Here is an 18382-nt window from a genome sequence, read left to right as displayed (position 1 = left end):
AAAAAAAAAAAAAAAAAATGGAGTTCCTGTCATGGCTCAGCAGTTAATGAATCTGACTAGCATCCATGAGGACACAGATTTGATCCCTGGCCTCGCTTGGTGGGTTAAGGATCTGGCATTGCCATGAGCTGTGGTGTAGGTCACAGATGCAGCTCAGATCCTGAGTTTCTGTGGCTGTGGTGTAGGACAGCAGCTATAGCTCTGATTCGACCCCTAGCCTGGGAACCTCCATACGCCACAGATGTGGCCCTAAAAACCAAAAAAAAAAAAAAAAAAATCAAAAAGTCTACAAACAATAAATGCTGGAGAGGATGCGGAGAAAAGAGAAGCCTCTTACATTGTTGGTGGGAATGTAAATTGGTGCAACCACTGTGGAAAACAGTATGGAGAGTCCTCAAAAAACTAACAATAGAATTACCAGTAGAAACAAATCCGACTAGGAACCATGAGGTTGCAAGTTCTATCCCTGGCCTTGGTCAGTGGGTTAAGGGTCTGGCATTGCCATGAGCTGTGGTGTAGGTTGCAGATGTGGCTTGGATCTGGCATCGCTGTGGCTGTGGTGTAGGCTGGCAGCTATAGCTCCAATTAGACTCCTGGCCTGGGAACCTCCATATGCTGTGGGTGCTGCCGTTAAAAAAAACAAGAAAAAAAAAGTAGTATTACCATTTGATCCCAGCAATCCCACTCCTGGGCATCTATCCAGAGAAAACCATGACTCAAAGAAAAGATACATATACGCCAATGTTCACTGCAGCACTATATACAACAGCCAAGACATGGAAACAACCTCAATGTCCACTCCCCCTCAACAGAGGAGTGGATAAAGAAGATGTGGTACAGATACACACTGGAATATTAGCCGTAAAAAGGAAAGAAGGAATGGCATCTTCAGCAACGTGGATGGACCTAGAAATTATCATGGTAAGAAGTTAATAAGACGGTGAGACACCAACATCATACGCTATCACTTACATGTGGAATCTAAAAGGATACAATGAACTGCTTTGCAGAACAGAAACTGACTCACAGACGCTGAAAAGCTTATGGTTTTCAGTAGATATGGAGAACGCATAATTTTTACAGGAGTAGGTAGAATCTGCAAGGTACTATTGAGATGAATCTTTACTGCCAAGCAGATATCCCAAAAGGCACCCTTGTCACTGTGGGTTCCGGAACAGGACCAAAGAGCTCCTACTAAATTCAAGCAAGGCTTGGCCAGGCCCTGGGCACATCCTGTGCACAAGCCTGCACCCTCTCACCTCACCCCTGGCATGAAACACGTGCTCACACCTGAGTTCCACGCTCTCACACGCACAGGTGTTTGTTTACATCAGGGATCAAAATTCAGGAACACAACTCCAGCAGGAGCTGATGTCGCTTTTTATAAGTGACATAGATCATTAGATCATCCGGACAACCCGGGTCACGTGTGAGTAGGGACTAAGAATAAAATTGAAAAGGTTCTCTCTACCATGCAAATGTCTACAAGGAGGAGAGAGTGTGACAAGAAAATACAATTTGATCAAGTTATGCAAAAAGACAGAGCTGGGATGCTGGGAGGGAGGACTGGACCAGGACAGGCTGTGCTGAGCATATGTCCCAGGGCCCAGGCCCTGCTGGGATACAGGCACTTGGGGGACCCCTGCTGGGCTCTGTCCTCTCAAGCTTTCCCCTTGCCCAGGCCTTGGGGCATGTGGGAGAAGTCCTGGGGAGGGGACTGTGGCCTGAACACCATGCAGTCCGGAAGGCCCAGGTTTCTGAGGACCTCCTGGCCAACTCCTCCCAGCCAGGCGGGCCTGGGGGAACGGGGGGTGCGGGCTGAGCAGGGGTCTCAGCGGCCACAGCCAGGGGGCAGAATCGGTTTTGACAGCATTTTCTTTTGTTTGTTTGTCTGTCTTGCCCTTTCTAGGGCCCCTCTGACAGCATAAAGAGGCTCCCAGGCTAGGAGTCGAATCGGAGCTGTAGCTGCTGGCCTACACCAGAGTCACAGCAACGCAGGATCCAAGCCGAGTCTTGGACCTATACCACAGCTCACGCAACGCCGGATCCTTAACCCACGGAGCAAGGTCAGGGATCGAACCCGCAACCTCATGGTTCCTAGTCAGATTCGTTAACCACCGCACCATGACGGGACCTCCTGACATCATTTTCAAACAACGGCAATTTCTAGGAAAGAGTTATCTTCCATCTTTGGCTCTCTCTCAGGCACCTCAAGCCTAACACGTTCCCGTTGAGCTCCGAGCATCCCCTAGCGGCTCCTCCGCGTCCTGTTAAGGACCCTTCATCCTCCAGGTGCTGCCCCCCAGGCCTGAGTCCTGCTCCTGCCTCCACCCGCTGGTCTCCCCGCCCTTGGCCTCCACTCCCTCCCATTCTGAGAGCCTCTTCAAAAGTCCTCAGATGCCTCAGCCCCTGCCCAGCACCCTCCTCCGGCCCAGCATCCTCAGGGCAGAGGCTGGAGTCCTCCCCGCGCCCACCCTCTGCACTCACCCCGCCCCCCCCCCCGCCCGACTCTCTCGCCCCGCTCAGCCGGCCTCTTGCCTGTGCCTCCCGCAGGCCGTGCGCTTTTTCCACACAAGGCTCTGCACTTGCTGGTCCCTCTGGCGGGAATGTCCCATGTTCGCTGGGTGAGCCTCCCAGAGCACCCATCCCGCCTGACAGCCCTCTCGCGCTTTCCTCTGCGGCCCCGAGCCCTGCCGGACTCACAAGGTGTCTTCTGGGTGTTTATCTCACGTTTGGTCGTCTCCCGCCCAGGCCTCGTGCTCCTGGTCCTGCACCCCCGGCAGGGTGGCCCCTGGACCCCAGCGGAGCCCGCGGCTGGAGGGCGCCCGCGGCGCACTCACCGGCAGCTGCTTCTCCAGGCAGATGCTGAACGTCTTGGTGTGGTTGGGCTTGAGCTTCTTCAGGGGCACCCGCGTCTCCCCGATGAACTCGTTGTGGCGGAATTTGTCCTCGTCGCACACGGAGATCCTGGAGGGCAAGGGGCCTCTCAGTTGGCTTCCCGAGGCAGCAGGGATTTGCAAGCGGTGGGGGGACCGGGGGGGGGGGGGCGAGGCTGCGCGCGGCGGGGGCGCTGGGGGAGCCGGCCGGCCACGGGGCCCACCCACCGCAGGGTCTTTCGGATCATGTCTTCGTCCGTGATCCCGTAGTAGGTGAGCGTCTCGTTCCACGTGGGGTTCAGAGTGTTTCGAAGAGTTTTTGTTCTGAGCTTATTTGCCTGGAAGAGCACAAAGGATCCCCTGAGTATCAAGGAGGAGGGTGGACCCTTGAACAGCCCCAAGCACAGCCTCTCCCAATGCCCTGGGGACCTCTGCACACGCCACCTTCCCCAGCAAAGGGGGACTAAGGCTGCTGCTCAGCTGACTGCAAAATGGGCAGATGATCCGGGCGGGCGGGCCGTATCACCCTGGGGTCCTTAAATGCGGACGAGGGAGGCAGGAGAGTCAGAGAGAGGTGACTAGGAAAGTCAGAGAGGAGGCAGCACTGCTCTGAAGACGGAGGAAGGGGCCGCCAGCCAAGGGCAGGGGGGTGCCTCTTGAAGCTGGAGAGGAGCCTCTCCCCCAGAGCCTCCGGAAAGCATGCAGCCCTGCTCACAGTGGATTTTCACGTGTGGCACGCGCACCCTGCAGAAGTGGAAGGTGAGCTGTCTGTGGCGTCTTAACCCACGAAGTCGGTGGTCATTTGTTAGCACAGGCCTAGGAAACTACAATAGGAGGACCCTGCTTCCTCGGTGTGTGTGCAGATGTGTGTATGTGTGCGCGTGTGCGTGCGTGCATGGAGGGTGGGGGAGGGTGTCTGTAGGAGGTGGGATCTGGGCTGCTGGAAGCCCAGCTGTGGGGCTGGACTCTCCCGCAGCCTCCTTGCCTTTGCTCAGGTTGTTCCCTGCCTGGAACGCACCCCTCCGCGGAGGATGCCTGGGGGCTGCCTCCCCTCCTTCCTTGATGCTTCCAGAGGGCTTGGTTCTGAGACTCCTTGCATGTCTTGCCCCCTTTACGCGCTAAGCTCAGCGTCCAATTCTCTCCGAGGTCTGCCACAGACTGGTCCAGGCTTTGTGTCAGACAGCCCTGGGTTCAAATCTCAGCCCCACCACTCACATACGCTCCTTGGTGCCCAGCAGGTTATGTACCCTCTCTGAGGGGTCAGGCTCCCCGCTGTACAAAGGGTCTAACACCACCTTGTTTTCGGGAGCTTTCTTTCCAAGGAGACTGTGCTCTATAAAATGCTGCCCCATGCAGTAAATCAACCCCTTGTGGGGTCCCTGAATCTTGGCAGCCAGGTACAGCGCCCTGAGGTCCCAGGAGTCTAGAGATACACAATCACCGAGCTCCCGAGTTGGGCACCTTCCCCTGGTCACATGGGGCCAGCTCTCACCTCCCTAGGGGTCGCCCAGCAGCCTGAGGACACGGAGGCCTGGAGTGGAAAGCCCGCTCCCCACTGGTGCAGGCGGGGCCACCGAAGGTTCCTCCGCTGCCCCTCCATCCCTACCGAGGGAGAAACTGCCCCTCCTGAGCCGCCCCCACCCCCCGCCCCTGACCAGCGGGAGCCTCATCCAGGGCTGTGAGCCCCAAAGTTAACTCAGGTCCCAGCAGCCTGTGGCTACTCAGCCCGATGTGGCCACTAGGGGGCAGGGCCGCCCAGTTGGTGGGCAATTGTCTCCACTGGTGATTCTTCCTCTCTTTCAGGTGGCTCGAGGGCCTCGAAGGAAGTTCCCAGCCCTGGCTTTGGAGAAAGAGGCCAGGACAAGAACACCAGCCACCAGGCTCTGCTGCTCAGGCTCTGGTGTCCTGCATCTCACATCCCTCTGCCTCCACCCAGGTCTCTACTCAGAAACAAAGCTGCTGGACTCCGGGTCCGCCCCCCGCATGGCCTCTGCCTCACTCAGCCCTGAGACATCGGTGGGTCCCAGGGCCAGGGAAGGACCCGATTCTGAAAAGATGATGTGACCGTCTTTCCCAGGAAATTGCAAATAAACCTACACTGAACTGTAAGACTATGAAAGGAAGTCTAAGCAAGCTCTGAGCTTCTGGGGCTAATGGCCAGCCTGATGCTTTTGCTCAAGAGCGAATTAAAAAAAATTTTTTCCCCCCTCTCCTTTCATAGATGCCCCCGTTGGGCTGGTCTGCCTGTCAAGTCACCTGGTACAGGAACAAGGGTCCTGTCGTCAGATAATCTGGGCGGAGGCAGATCTTCATCCCCCTGGTGCAAATCACAGAGGGCCTATCAAGGAATTAAAGGCTCTGCTAAGTCCTGCAGTAAAGAAACCTGTTTAGGGAGTTCCCATTGTGGCTCAGTGGTTAATGGACCTGACTAGCATCCATGAGGATGCGGGTTAGATCCCTGGCCTTGCTCAGTGGGTTAAGGATCCAGCGTTGCCATGAGCTATGGTGGAGGTTGCAGATGCTGCTCCCATCTGGCATGGCTGTGGCTGTGGTGGAGGCCAGCAGCTGTAGCTCCAATTTGTCCCCTAGCCTGGGAACCTCCATAGGCTGCAGGTGCAGCCCTAAAAAGCTAACAACAACAACAAAAAAAAGCTAAAAAAAAGAAACCTGTTTAACAATGTTTCCCAATGCTCTCCGGCCACAGAACCTTTTGTTTACATATAGCATTAACCATCAGTTGGGGATGTTTCTTAACAAAACGCTGGCCTGGAAATTCTCTGGGGGAATCTCCCCAGCTTGGCGGGCAGATGGTCCTGGGAGGCCTAGAGGATGTGGCTTGGGGCTGACTGGGTGCTCTGGGTGGAGGGCGAATGAACCCATCTGCTTGCTTGGGCTCTGAGTGGGTGTGGGGGCTGTGGGCCTCCCTGGATGCCCCAAGCCCAGCCTGGGCCCCAGTCACGGTGGGTGGGTAGAGCCGGTCAGCAGGCCCAGGGTGGGCCCCCCTCACCTTACTGGCTCCGGGCAGGAGGTGCAGCTTGACGTAGGGGTCCGCCAGCCCGTTGTGGTCCATCGGCTTCAGGCCCTGACCAGAGGAGAACGGCAAAGGGTGGAATTAGGGGGCTGGGGACCCAGAGCGGCCAGGGCCTCTGGGAAGCTGGGTCGGCAGGCCTCCCTGCTCCCAGGGCCTCTGGGCTGGGTCCGTTCATGACCCTCTGCGTAGAAGCAACCTTGCCCACCCCCAGGATGGGGGAGCCAGTATGGCGGATGCTGGGGGACTCTCCCCTCCCCCAGCACTTGGCCCTGGGCAGGGGACATGGGGCATCTGTCATCAGCCTTTCTCTTCCCCTTATCACGGAGGCCAGGTGACTCGCCTTTCCCTGAACGAGGCCCTCGTTATCCTGCTGTGGTCAGGCCCTTCCTTCTCCCCGATTCCCTTCCTCCTGCTCCTCGAACACGACGACTTCCCTCACCGACCCCAAGTCCTTGGGACCCACCGTCCACTCATCCACACGCTTCCCTCCGTGGCCATGGAGAAACGTCCCCCGTCCTGGACACCAGGCTCAGTTTCTCTCCGGCTTTGCCACAGCCCCCAGCCACCTTGTGTTCCCGGAGGCCACACACACTGGGCAACCACAGAGGGTCCCTCTACAAGATGGCACCCCTCATGCACTTCCAAAAATCAGCCAGGTGTGCCCAGCCAGGGAGCCCTTGGCATCATGAGCAGACAGGGGCTTAGCCGACCTCCTGCCCGTTCTTGTTTCTGAAAGCTACTTTTTTCCTGGATGGTGCACAGGGATGCAGGGAGGCAGCTGTGGCATGTGGGGGGCAGAGCCGGCAGCCCCACGACACCATTCAAAGGTGAACTGCAAGCTGGTGGCTTGTGAGCAGCCCACCTCCCCACCCCTCGGGGGGCCATCCCGCCTTGGTTTGGAGGAGCCCTCGGGTGGGGGTGAGGTCTGAGGTGGGGGCTTCTGATTTCCCGCTAGTGGAAAGGGGCACGCAGGTTTCAGAGCCAGGCTGGTCAGGTCTCGGCTCCCGCTTTGCTGTGGGAGTGGATGAGTGCATGTGTCTCCTGAGCCTCTAGTTCCTACATCCTGGGGTGGCTGTAGGAGCTGAGGCAATGCTGGCGCGAGGCCTGGCCGGTGGCACATCTGCTCCCCTTCCCTACATCCCAGGCCGCTTGGAAGGTGCCAGAGAAGTGGCCAAGGGCGGAGGTGGGGTGTCTGAGCTTTGCTCTGCCCCATGGGGCTGGTTCGGGATGAGGCTGGCCCATCGGAACATATGCCTCTCATCCCGCCTCTGACCCTTTCCCCTCGACAGTGGAGCCTCCCAGGACTGGTGGTTCTCAGTTCTCCCAGTTCTGCTGCGGATGCAACGAGTGCGTGCGTGTGTGTGTGTGTGTGTGTGTGTGTGTGTACATGTGTGTGGGGGAGGGGAGGGGAGGGGAGGGGGCGTCTCCTCCAGGACAGCATCAGGAACGAAGCAGTTAATGCCCACAACAACCCCACTGGGGGGGCGGGCAGGCCGGGGGAGATGATGAACCCCGTTTTACCGATGAGCAAACTGAGGCTGCTCTGACCACCTAGAAGGAAGGCTGGACAGAGACCCCCCCCCCCAACTCCCGGCCCCCCATCAGCCTCAGCCTTCCCACTCCCTGGGGCTCCTCCCCACACCCAAGCCCTGCCCATGCCCCCCCACCACCGCCCTGCTGCAGAACTGCCTCTAAGCAGCCAATGAACTGGACAATGGGGGAGTCGCCATGGCTCACGGTCCTCCCGTCCCCACCTCTGATGCCGTGACTGATGCACTCCCGGGGGGACATATACACCCTGCCAAGTATGCGTACACTCACACAGCCTCTCTGGAGCCCAGGTAGGGAGAGCGAAGGACACAGCGGGGCGGGGGGGGGGCCCGGGGTCTGGGTGGGGATTCTCCGGGATGGCTCTGGCCAGAGTGGCCTGACAGCCAGTGCGCACTCCCAGCCCCCGGGCCTGGATAACCTCTACACAGCTGGGTGCAGGGAGAGGGGAAGGGGTCCGCCCAGGGCCCACGGCCCGCCCCCACCTCAGCGCAGCTGGGCATTATCAGATTCCCAGCTTGGCATAGACAGCAGGTGTGGAGCCCCTGGCGGGAAGGCAAGCGTGCCCTGCATCCCAGCCTGAGCAGCACCCAAGGAGAGGGCAGGGTGGGGATGGCTCAGGCCCACCGGAGCCACTGCTCAGCCCTGCCAGGGCAGTCAGCCATGGGAGCCCAGGCCGAGTGGGCCCAGGCAGGCAGAACCGGGCAGCCTGCCCCTCTGGGTGGGCAGGGCCATGAGAGGGTGGGAGGAGGGGCAGAGAAGCTGGCAGGGTTGGGGGGGCAGCTTGGGGTGGGGGCTGGGCCCGGGCGGCTCGGACAGAAGCTCCTTGCTTTGCCCCAGGCCCAGGCCCTTCCCCAGCTCCGCGGGGAGGTTCTCCAGGCCGCACGGCCACCCTTACCTTGCGGGAGAACATCAGCTTGGGCACCTTCCTCCCAGAGGGAGCGATGCGGTGGGGGGACGAAGGGAACAGCGTGGCTGAGAACACAGAGCTGACAGGTGTCAGCTGGGGCCAGGGCCACGGGGGGTTTACAGACACCCCTCACCCACCCAGAGAGCGAGGGGGGCCGGTGTGAGCAGGACTGTCGGAGCCAGAGGTCACGCCAGCCACTGCTGGGGTGTCCAGAGGCCCAGGTGCTGAGAACCTCAGGCGGAGGCATCGGAGGCCCACCCGCCCCCCGGGCCTGCAGCACAGGCCGGTCACCCCCCGCCTTCCCTTCCCTCCCTCTCCAGCTCCCCAGCTCCCCAGCTCCCCAGCTCCGGGGGCCTCTGTCCCCTCAACCCCCTACCCCCGGCTCCCCCTCTCCGGCATCTCTGTTTTACTCTTTGCCCAGATGCCTGGCCGCTCAGGGCTTCTCAGCTGAGATGACGTGGCTGAGAAGGCTCCCGGCCCTGTGCCCACGGCACAGACGCGCCCTGGGTGCGGGCGGCGGGGCCTACCTTGGCCTTGCTGATGGTGCAGTGGAGGGCGTTGTTCTCCTGGTCGTAGAGAAGGCTGAAGTCCAGCGTCCCCAGGGCGGCTGTGGACAAGGAGGGCTCGGGTCACGCAGGGGCCGCCTGGTCCCCGACCCCTGTGCTGTCAGACGAGAGGCCGCGGTGCCCACGCTGACTGCCACCGACGGAGGCCCTTCTGCACGCCAACCCCCCCAAGCCGGGGAGGGAGCTGAGACTCAGGTGGGTTAGGCCCGTCACCCCCAGATACCGCGAGTGGCGGCCCAGAGTCCAACCCAGGCGGCGGGCCCCTGAGCCCCGTGCTGTGCCTCGCGGCCTGTGGCTGGTCCAGGGTGGGGCCACGTCTGCTGGGGTTCCTGTCCTCCCGGTGCGAATCCAGCCTGGGCCCCAGGCCTCAGTCCCCCCACCTGTTAGCTGTCACAGGATTGTGAGTAGGCAGAGCTCCGCGGGGCTGCAGGCCCTGGACTGGCTGGTCTGCTCACCACCCCCCAGCAGCAACTGGAGGCTTCGGCTCCCTGGTCTCTCTGGCCCCGGGCAGCCCTGGGGAGGCTGTGAGGCGCCAGCTGGGCCCTTATACTGCAACCCTCAGCCTCTGAAAGGCAGGGAGTAACTCCCAAGGGTGGGGCGAGGTTGTGGGCCGTGAATGGATGCAGCTGCTGCCCTGGGCGCGATCACTCACAGCAGCTGTGGCCCTCGATGCTGCCTGCGTGGCTCCCAGCGTGAAGGCAGGCGGGGGTTGCGGGGGGCAGACCCTGGGGGCAAGTCTCTGACCTTGCGATGCACATTCACAGAATGTGTTTAGAAGCCTAGATCCTGCTTGCAGGCTGCCACATTGGTCAACTGGCACCTCAGGCATGCATTCATTCATTCATTCTCTACCAAGTGTTTACAATAAGCCAGACCCTAGGAATGAAGGTATCAATAAGGCAGGGTTCCTGCCCCAAGGAAAGCACGGCTTAATGGGAGGGACAGATGAAAGGGATTTGCCACAACAAAGTCTGGTGGGTCAGGATCGATGAGGGGCCCAAGGGGGATGCCTGGTCTGGATGTGGCCTGGGGCCGTCAGGGAAGGCTTCCTGGAGGAAGTGACGCTTCACCCGAGCCATGAAAGATGAGCAGGGCTTAGGCCAGCGCACAGTGAGGCTGGGGGAAGGGGTGTTCCAACCACAGGCCAACCTAGGAGGCGGCACATGTAGGGTTAGAGATCCGCCCTCTGACGTCTGACCATGGGTTCAAATCCCGGGTCTGCATTTCCTGGCCGTGTGACCTTGAGACAGCTTATCTAGTCTCCTCGTGCCTCAGTCTCCTCATCTGCAAAATGGAGACACAACAATATCCACCTCACAGCACTGTGCTTTAGCAGCATGCCTGGGGTATAGAAAGTGCTCGCTAGATAATTATAGAAGGAACAGATCCATTTAGGTGATTTTTCTAGATAACTGTACTTGCCCCTCTGAGACACCTTCTGGAATGAACTCATTCCAAACTGGATCATTCCCCTCCCAGCCTTTGTGAGCAGAATACACAAACGGTCACTTAGGCGGCTCTGAACAGCCTGAGTCATTGTGACTACTTTCCGGTGCTGGGTGTCCTGAGTCCTGGCCCAGAGGGGCGGGTGAGATGACTCTTCCACCGAAGGATCCCAGTGGCCACTCTTTTTGAGGCTTTTCTGCATGTTTCCCTGCTCCCTCCTTTGCTGTCAGCTTGCAAGTCCTGTTAGAGTCCTTGCCTCTGACGGCACAACCCACCCACCCACCCTCCTGTTTCCGCTACAGAAGCAGGTGAGAATACCTGTTCATATTGCGTCTAAACTAAAAGTCAGTGGGCCTCCAGTGGAGTCTAAAGTTCTTTCTCCCGAGTGGAGTGTGTGCGTGCTTTCGTCCATCTGTACCTGCCTTTTGCTGCGACACCCTAGCCCCCCTCTGCAGGTGGGCAGCTGAGGGTGCTGTGAGTGGGCTTTCTATCGCCGCACCTGTAACCACTAAGAGCCACGGGCCCAAGGGGCTCTGGGCTCAGGCTTTAGTAATGACACTCTGCAAAGCTCTTGGCTTTGCTAGACAGTAAATCAGTCTCTGTTCCCTTCAGGCCTAGCCTACGGCTTGTTCGCCCCAGATAGGAGCTTCCTGAGGGCAGGGACCATGCCTTGGCCATGCCTGTGACACCAGCAAAAAGCAGATGTTCTATCCCCATGGCCGGTCTAATCCAAACCAACTCGTTCTCCAGCTGCTCCCGGGAGCAGAGATATGGGGTGATCGTCTATGTTAAAAAACACAGCCACTGGAGTCCCGCCATGGCTCAGCGGTAACAAACCCGACTAGCATCCATGAGGATGTGGGTTCGATCCCTGGCCTCCCTCAGAAGGATCTGGTGTTGCCGTGAGCTGTGGTGTAGGTCACAGATGCGGCTGGGATCTGGTGTGGCTGTGGCTGTGGTGTAGGTCGGCAGCTGTAGCTTCGATTCGACCCCTGGCCTGGGAACCTCCATATGCCGCCAGTGTGGGCCTAAAAAGACAGGGGGAAAAAAAAAAAGTAAAATAAATAAATAAATAAAAACCACAGTCCACGATTTCTGCCTGGTTCCCAATCCCACAGAAGGACAAGCCAGCAGCCTGAGTCCCCACTCGAAAACCCAGCTGCAGGCAGGGCGAGGGGCCCTTCCACCTGCTCTACAGTCGTCTGTGTTTAAGGAGCGCCCGACGGCTACTCAGTGAGACCTACACCTGTTATCACTTCCCAGAAAGAACTGGCAAGCCCAGTACCGCCCCAGGATGGGATTGATGAATTTTTTTCATCTCTAATGCAAGTTTCATAAGAAGTAACAGTTTATAAATAGAAGCTCGGTCACCATTTTGAGAGACTTCCTGGTGATGGAGCTCTCTCAGAGAGAGTCTTTATTTGGGGAAAGAAGGCTCAGAGAGGGGAGGTGATCTGGTCAGGGTGGCACAGCAGAGCTGGACACAGAATCCCTCTTCCCTTCCATCCTGATGGCTCCCATGGTAAAGCCCAGTGGCTTCCTCCAGTTTTTGGGCTGCCACGTTGCTTAGCTGAAAGCTTAAGAGGATGCAGCGGAGAACCAGAAGAGAAAAAAGCAGAATCGCTCTTGCGGCGCAGGGAGCAGCGAGGGGGCTGCTGCCCTGGAGGGGGCCGCTGAGTTGAAACCACCCTGGGTGCAGGTGAGGTGGGCCCTAAGGGCAGGTGAAGGTGCTGGTCTGTGTGAGCCACAGGGTCCTGCCCTCGTGCCACTCAAATCACATGTCCCGCCTAAAGTGGACATCCTTGGATAAACAATGAGGGTTGGGCACCACTGGGCCTTCGAGAGTTGCCACCGGCTTGTTGATAATTATAGAGCTTTAATGGGGCTAATTCAGAGACAATCAAGCTCCAGCCCCTGTCGGTTCCTCTAAAGCAGAACATCCCTTTGCTCGGCTGAAGGAGGCTGGCAGCGTCGTTTTGACCTTGGTTTGCACCTGGACTTTCCTCACCCTTGGGAATAGGAAATCGGCCCTATTTTTTTTTTTTTTCAGAAAAATGTCAGCCTCTCAAATCATTTTTAAAAAAGATGTGGCAAGAACCATAGAAAATGATAGAAAATGACCAAGCCTGAGCTGAAAGCATTTCAAGTTGGGGAACCCGAGGCACTGACCAGCCCCTGTGGGAGGTACCAAGAGGGACGGACCACACATCACACAGCCCAGCGTCCCAGGAGCTCCGAGGCAGAGGGTCAGGACAGTTATAAACCCTTCATTCCCCTGCTTTAACTTGTTCGCAGGTTTTCCACTGCCTCTGGGGCTCAGTTCAACCTCCTTGGTGGGGCCTTCAAGGCCTTTTGTGATATGACCGCTTGGGCCTCATCGGCAGTCTTTCCCCCTTGCTCCAGCCACCTGACGCTTCCTTCCTCCACTCTGCCCGCCTGCGTCCTCCCTCCTCCCAGCCTCAGAGCCCCTCCCCGTGGGGGAACTCTGTGCAAGCTGGGTGTCTCATCTGGGCTCCTGACTCCCTGTTCTCGCTTCTCTGTGTCTCAGGTTCCATGAACTCCCTGAGATCAGAAATCGGTGTCTCAGGCCTTCTAGAACCTCCATACCCAGCATCTGACAACCTCTTTGGTCTCAAGAGGCTGACTGCGGAGAAATCTGGTCCGGGTCGTCTATGACGGGGCTCCAAGGAAAGGGGTTCTCGGCCAGTGGGGGACAGGGACAGTATTCTTGCTGAGGGCCCTCTGGGCAGGCCTAACCCCGACTCCTCTGCGCCATCCTTGCTTCAGGCCTCCGTGGGCATCATGGGTCCTGACCCAAGCCCAGGGTGAATCGTGCAGGGGCAGGTGTAAGCGCGGGCACGAGATGCCATTCTGGCCAAGGAGACAGAGGAGAGGGATTTCTGGGAGACGTTTTGCGGCTTTGAAACTGAGACGTGGGAGAGAAAACGGATCCTTCTCAAATCTAGGATCTTCCTGCACCTGTGGCACCTGCTCTGGCAACAGGCACCCTGGACCACGAGGGAGGGCTGCCTAAGAGAGCACCCCTGGGCAGTGGAAAGACAGGCAGAACCATCACCACTGCTGCTGCTGCTGCTGAGCCCCTACATGAACCTGCCTCAGGGCTGCACGGCCTCGCCTGTCCTCACTGTCAAGGCACTCTGGCTTCTCTGTAGTTACAACCCAAAGCATCCACAGCTTTGAAGAACAGACTGGGTTTCCACGGGTGAGACCGGGTGGGAGAGCATCTCAGGCAGGGGAGCAGCATGTGTGGAGGGTGGGGCACAGGACCCAGGGGGAGGGCAGCGAGCAGGCGAGTCCACTTAGCCAGGCCGTGCTCTGGACCACGGGGAGGGGAGGGGAGGGCCCGGGGGGGGGCCCTTCTGACTCAGGCGTTCAGTGTCTCGTCTCCGTCATCGCTTCTCTATTAGATCAGTTTGGAGCCTGTCAATGTTGTGCTTGTGCCTTGAGGTGCCTTAATAAAGGATGGGCTTTAAAGAGAAGGAAGCAAAGGCCCAAGAAATAAACAGCACTTCACTCTTGGCCTTGGACGACAGAGCAACCGTCCTAATTTCTTTTTGTTAGAACAGAGATAATCCAATAATTAGGGCAGCAAATAGCATAACCCTGGCTAAAGCCGTAATGAACCATCTGGCTTGAATCATTTAGGCTCATTGCAGGGATCTGGTTGTCAGAGCTGAGAAGGGGGTGCAGCCTGGGGGTACTGAGCTGGGAGCGGTTCCATCCTAGAGCCTGGTCCCCCCCCCCCCCCCCCCCCCCGTGAGCAGCAGCCAAGATTTCCCTGGGATGTTTGTTTAGCCACGAATGGGATCTAAGCCCAGGGTGGCTGCCCCTTGAAGCGGATGAGGCCCTGGCTTGGCCACATGTTCTTTTCAGCAGAGTGCCCTGGTGACCTGGGTGTGGCCAGCCCACGGTCCAGGCTGCCTTGTATGCTGACCCCAAGTGCGTCTGTCTGCTGCTAGGACAGTGAGGGTCTGGAAACCGCAGCCCTGTTCCCTCCCTGCTGCCAGGACTGTGCTCTGTGAAGGACCGCCGAACTGATGGCCTGGGCGTGGAGCAGCGGCTTGGGCTTGGCACTTTCTGCTTCCCTCCTTGCTTGTAGGTTCAGGGACAGCCCAAAGAAACAGCCAGACTTCTCACCTCTTAGCCTGATGGCATGAGAGGGCCCCGGGTGACACTAGGCTGGCCTGAAGCTCGGGGAGAAGCCCTGCCCTGCTCACTTGCTCCCTTGGCATAGCAGGAAAGACACTGGAAATAGGACCAAGTTCCCCACCCCTTCTTCTGCAGGTGGCTGTAGATTCAGGGCAGGCAAAGGGGTGACCTGGGTCTCAGGGCCCGCCCAGAGGCACAGCAAGTAAGGGGTGCACCTTGCCCAGGGTACCAGGAGCCGGGATGGGGAAGATCCAGGGCACAGCCGGGAGGGCAATAAACTCTCCCGACTCAGTTCCCCCAGGCTGGCAGCAAAGTCGCTGCTCTCCATCCCCACGCCCAGGTGCAGGGCCTCAACATGCAAGGTTCTGGCCAGAGGCCTGTGGTCCAGGCCAGAGAAAGGCAGAGCAGGCAGCTTCCCAGCACAGGCGGGGGTGGGACCCAAGGGTGCGATAGGCCGCCTCCCACTCGCTGCTCCTGGGCCTCCCTAGGTAGGGTGATGAGAGGTCTGGGCACCCCCCCCTTCCGCAGTGGTGCTGGTAACCCCCACTGGCAGCTTCCAGAGGCACATTTTATGCTGGGGGCAACTCCGGACCCCCTGGCTTGAGGCCCATGTGGGCGCTCAGGCCAGGGGCGGTCACCCGCGCTGCGCTGCGCTACACCGGGTGATGCGATCGATTGGGCGGGCCCGGCTCGGGGGGGGGGGGGGGGGGGGGGGGACTTCGAGCGACCCCTGTCCGGAAAGGTCCACATTTCAGGCAGGGCTGGCGTCTGACGCCGTTTTCCAGCTCTGAGAGTGAAGAGGCTGGGGTTGTAGCCCGGCCGGGGGCCGGGGGCCGGGCGAGCACCCCCATCCCCACCCCCACCCCGCGCAAATCCATCCCGCCCAGGGTGGCGACCTCTTGGTTCCCGGTTTCCCCTCCGGTCCCGGCGCGGGCACACCGAGCACCCTCAGAACCCAGAAAGGTGCCAGGAGCTCCAGCCGGCCGGGCCTCGGCCCCGGAGACCGCCTGCCTACTCTCTGGGGCTCGGGGCTCAGCCCAGGAGGAGGAGGCGCGGGCTGGGGTGAGGGGGCCCTTCCTGGCCGGGGAAGCTGGTGTAACAGGTGGACGAAGGTCGGCGGCCGGGTCGAGCGCAGCGGCGGGCTCCGTGGACGCGGGAGTCGGAACCGCCAAGGATTTTCCAAAGGACAGGCGGCCCCGCGGTCCCCCGGTCCTCGGCCCGCGCGCCAGCCAAGCCGCCGCGTTATGCGGCCGCCGCCGGGCCCACCTGGGAGGCCGCTTGGCCCTGGCCCCCGGCGCCCTCCACCGCCCGGTCAGCCCTACCCTCGGCCGCGGGGCTGGTCCGCCGCGGGCTCCGGGGCGGGGAGCAACCGCGCGGCCGGCAGCAACTGGTGTCTCCCCAGCTCCGCCCTGCCCGGGAACAAAAGCTGCCGCCCGCGCCGGGGCTCCCGGCCGGCGGGCCGAGAGGGTATCTGGGGAGCCCGACCCCGGAAATGGGACACCCCCAGGGGGCGCCCCCAAACTTCCCACCTCTCCGATCCGCTCGGGGGAGGGGTCAAGGCTGTGAGTGCCGGGCGCTCGGAGAGCGAGCGCACCGCGCAGCCGGGGGCTGCCACCCGGCAGGGGGTGTGCCGGGGGATCCGAGACCGCAGCGGGACCGAGGGCGGGCGAGGTCGCCAGCGCAAGCCGCTGCGCCGAGGTGGGGGCGAGAAGCCGGCGGGTGGGAAACTTACTGCAGTCGTCGGACTCGTAGCCGTCGGCGTCCGGCTCGTCCTCGGGCGGTTTGGCGGGCGGCCGCGCAGGGCTGGGGCCGGGGCTGGGGCCGGGGCTGGCGCCATAGGCTCCGAAGAGCTGGTCGACATCCTCGTCGTCGTCGCGGGCGCCGTCGGAGGGGCTGCGGCGACCCGCGCTGGCCGCGGCCGGGCGCGCGGGGGCGTCTGGAGGTGCAGCGGCGCGGAGCCCGGCGTCCGGGGGCAGGCCCCGCGGGAAGCGGGGGAAGTAGTCGGAGATCTGCTTGATGGGCCGGATGGGGCCGGGGCACACGTCGATGGCCATATGCTCCTGGATGCTGATGGTCGCCTTCTCCCCGCGCCGCCGGAGGGTCATGCAGGCAGCGCGGCCCCGCCTGGGCGCGGCCCGAACCGACCCGGCGCGGCCCCGGCCCGGGGGCGGCTCAGCAGGCCCGGCGGGGCTCAGCTAGGACTGCGGGCATTGCCGGCGGCGCCCCCGGACGGCCCTGACGCCGCTGCTGCCTGTTCGGCGGCGGCCGGCGCGAGTGAGTGCCAGGGGCCGGCAGGCAGGGGGCGGGCCCAGCCCGCGTCACCGGCGGCCGCCGAGCAGTGCGAGTGTGCGGGCGGCGCGGGCGGTGCAGAGCGGAGCGAGCCGAGCGGCGCCGCACTCACTCGCACTCACACCGGCGCGCACGCGGGCCCGGGACCCCGCGCGCGCACACTCGGCGGGCAAGGCCCAGGGCGCCTTCTACTCACGCACGGCGGGACCGGCGGGAGCCGAGCAGGGACCCTCCGGACGCACGCCCGCACGTTCCCGCGTGTGCCCGCACTTTCTGGGCTCCGCTCACTCTCATAGGACACATGCCGGTGTGCAAGGACACGGCAAGCGCACAGAGAGACGTGTGCAGAACTGGGGGGAAGAGCCCACTGCTCACGCGTGCAGGACACACGTGCGCATACGGAGTTGGCTGAGGCTTGTGTGGCGCCGTGACCCCCCAATACGCACACATCCCTCACAGGACACACAAACAACACTTGTCCAGGTGGTTGGGGGACTCAGGGCACCCATGTTCCCAGCACACAAAACAGGACATACAAACACACCCAAAAAGTGATCAGGGGACTCCAGGGCAACCCCCCCCCCCCATCTAGCAGGACACAGAGCTACACTCCCAGGGGTGCAGGGACAGGATGCTCACACGCTAGTGCTGCATGTACATCCTTAGCTGTCCAAGGTCGCGACCGGCACAGTCTGTCCCCACTTCCTCTCAGGTCACACACACAGACGCTCTCTCACCAAGACCCAGTCTCTCACTGGGTCAGTGAGTAGGTGGAGGGACCCAGGCCCCTCCTGCCCCCCCATGGGGACAGGGTGAGTGAGGACCTTGACCTCGAGCCCTGGGCAGGAGAGGATGGGGGTGGGCAGGGCCTGGGCCTTCCCCGGGGGTGGGGGGGGGGTGAGGAAAGAGGCAGAGGTGGAGCGGCTGGGCCTGGGCGTGGTGGGCCCTCGGCTCAGGCTTCCCACATGGTCCGAAAACCAAACGAACCCCAGCCAGCCCAGCCCTGGCTGCTGTCCTGCTTTCCGGGAACATAGCTCCATGGGGAATGGCTGCTCCCTATACAGGTGTGTCCCCCAGAAACCCCTGGGCATAGCTGGAATCCTGCTGACTCTCCGGTTTCCGCTGAAATGCTTATCTTCTTGGCTGGGACCTGAATGAGGGGCCCCAAGCCCTTGTCCCCCCTCGCCCATGACCCCTGTGGAGGTGGGGAGCAGAGAGAAGGCAGAGGAGGCCTCGCCCTCGGCGTCATTTTGGCACATGGTTAGCTCTCTCCAAACCTCAGTTTCCTCATCTGTGAAATGGGGCTAGTTCCAACTTCACAGTGTCGTAGGGAGGCCGCGTCTGGCAAAGAGCATGGCCGGCGAGGAGTGCTCACCTGTGTCGGCTTTCCCTTCACCCTGCCCTTGGGAGATGGGACTCCCTGGTGACACTCGTGATGACGATCCGCAGGTTATTTTGTGGCAAGTTCTCCACTGGGTGGTGACGGCCACAACCCAGCCTTGAAAACCACAGCTTCCTCTGTCAGGGGCCCACGTGGCTGTCTCAC

At 60.7% G+C, this 18382-nt stretch overlaps 1 protein-coding gene across 1 annotated transcript in view; it reads right to left on the bottom strand.

The window, feature by feature from the left end:
• Positions 1-16822, bottom strand: part of DOC2B (double C2 domain beta) — a 32010-nt gene extending 15188 nt beyond the window's left edge. The window contains exons 1-5 of the mRNA XM_047759275.1: positions 16280-16822; positions 8893-8972; positions 5884-5958; positions 3105-3214; positions 2841-2967 (exon numbers count right to left, since the gene is read on the bottom strand). Of these exons, the coding sequence (XP_047615231.1) occupies positions 2841-2967; positions 3105-3214; positions 5884-5958; positions 8893-8972; positions 16280-16652 (765 nt within the window). The 5' untranslated portion in view covers positions 16653-16822. The remainder of the gene's footprint in view (positions 1-2840; positions 2968-3104; positions 3215-5883; positions 5959-8892; positions 8973-16279) is intronic.
• Between the last annotated feature and the right edge of the window lie 1560 nt (positions 16823-18382).

Source organism: Phacochoerus africanus, chromosome 14, assembly GCF_016906955.1.
Source record: "Phacochoerus africanus isolate WHEZ1 chromosome 14, ROS_Pafr_v1, whole genome shotgun sequence".
Lineage (NCBI taxonomy): Eukaryota > Metazoa > Chordata > Mammalia > Artiodactyla > Suidae > Phacochoerus > Phacochoerus africanus.
The sequence above is the reverse complement of the archived record's forward strand: the minus strand, read 5'-3'. Positions and strand labels throughout refer to the sequence as shown.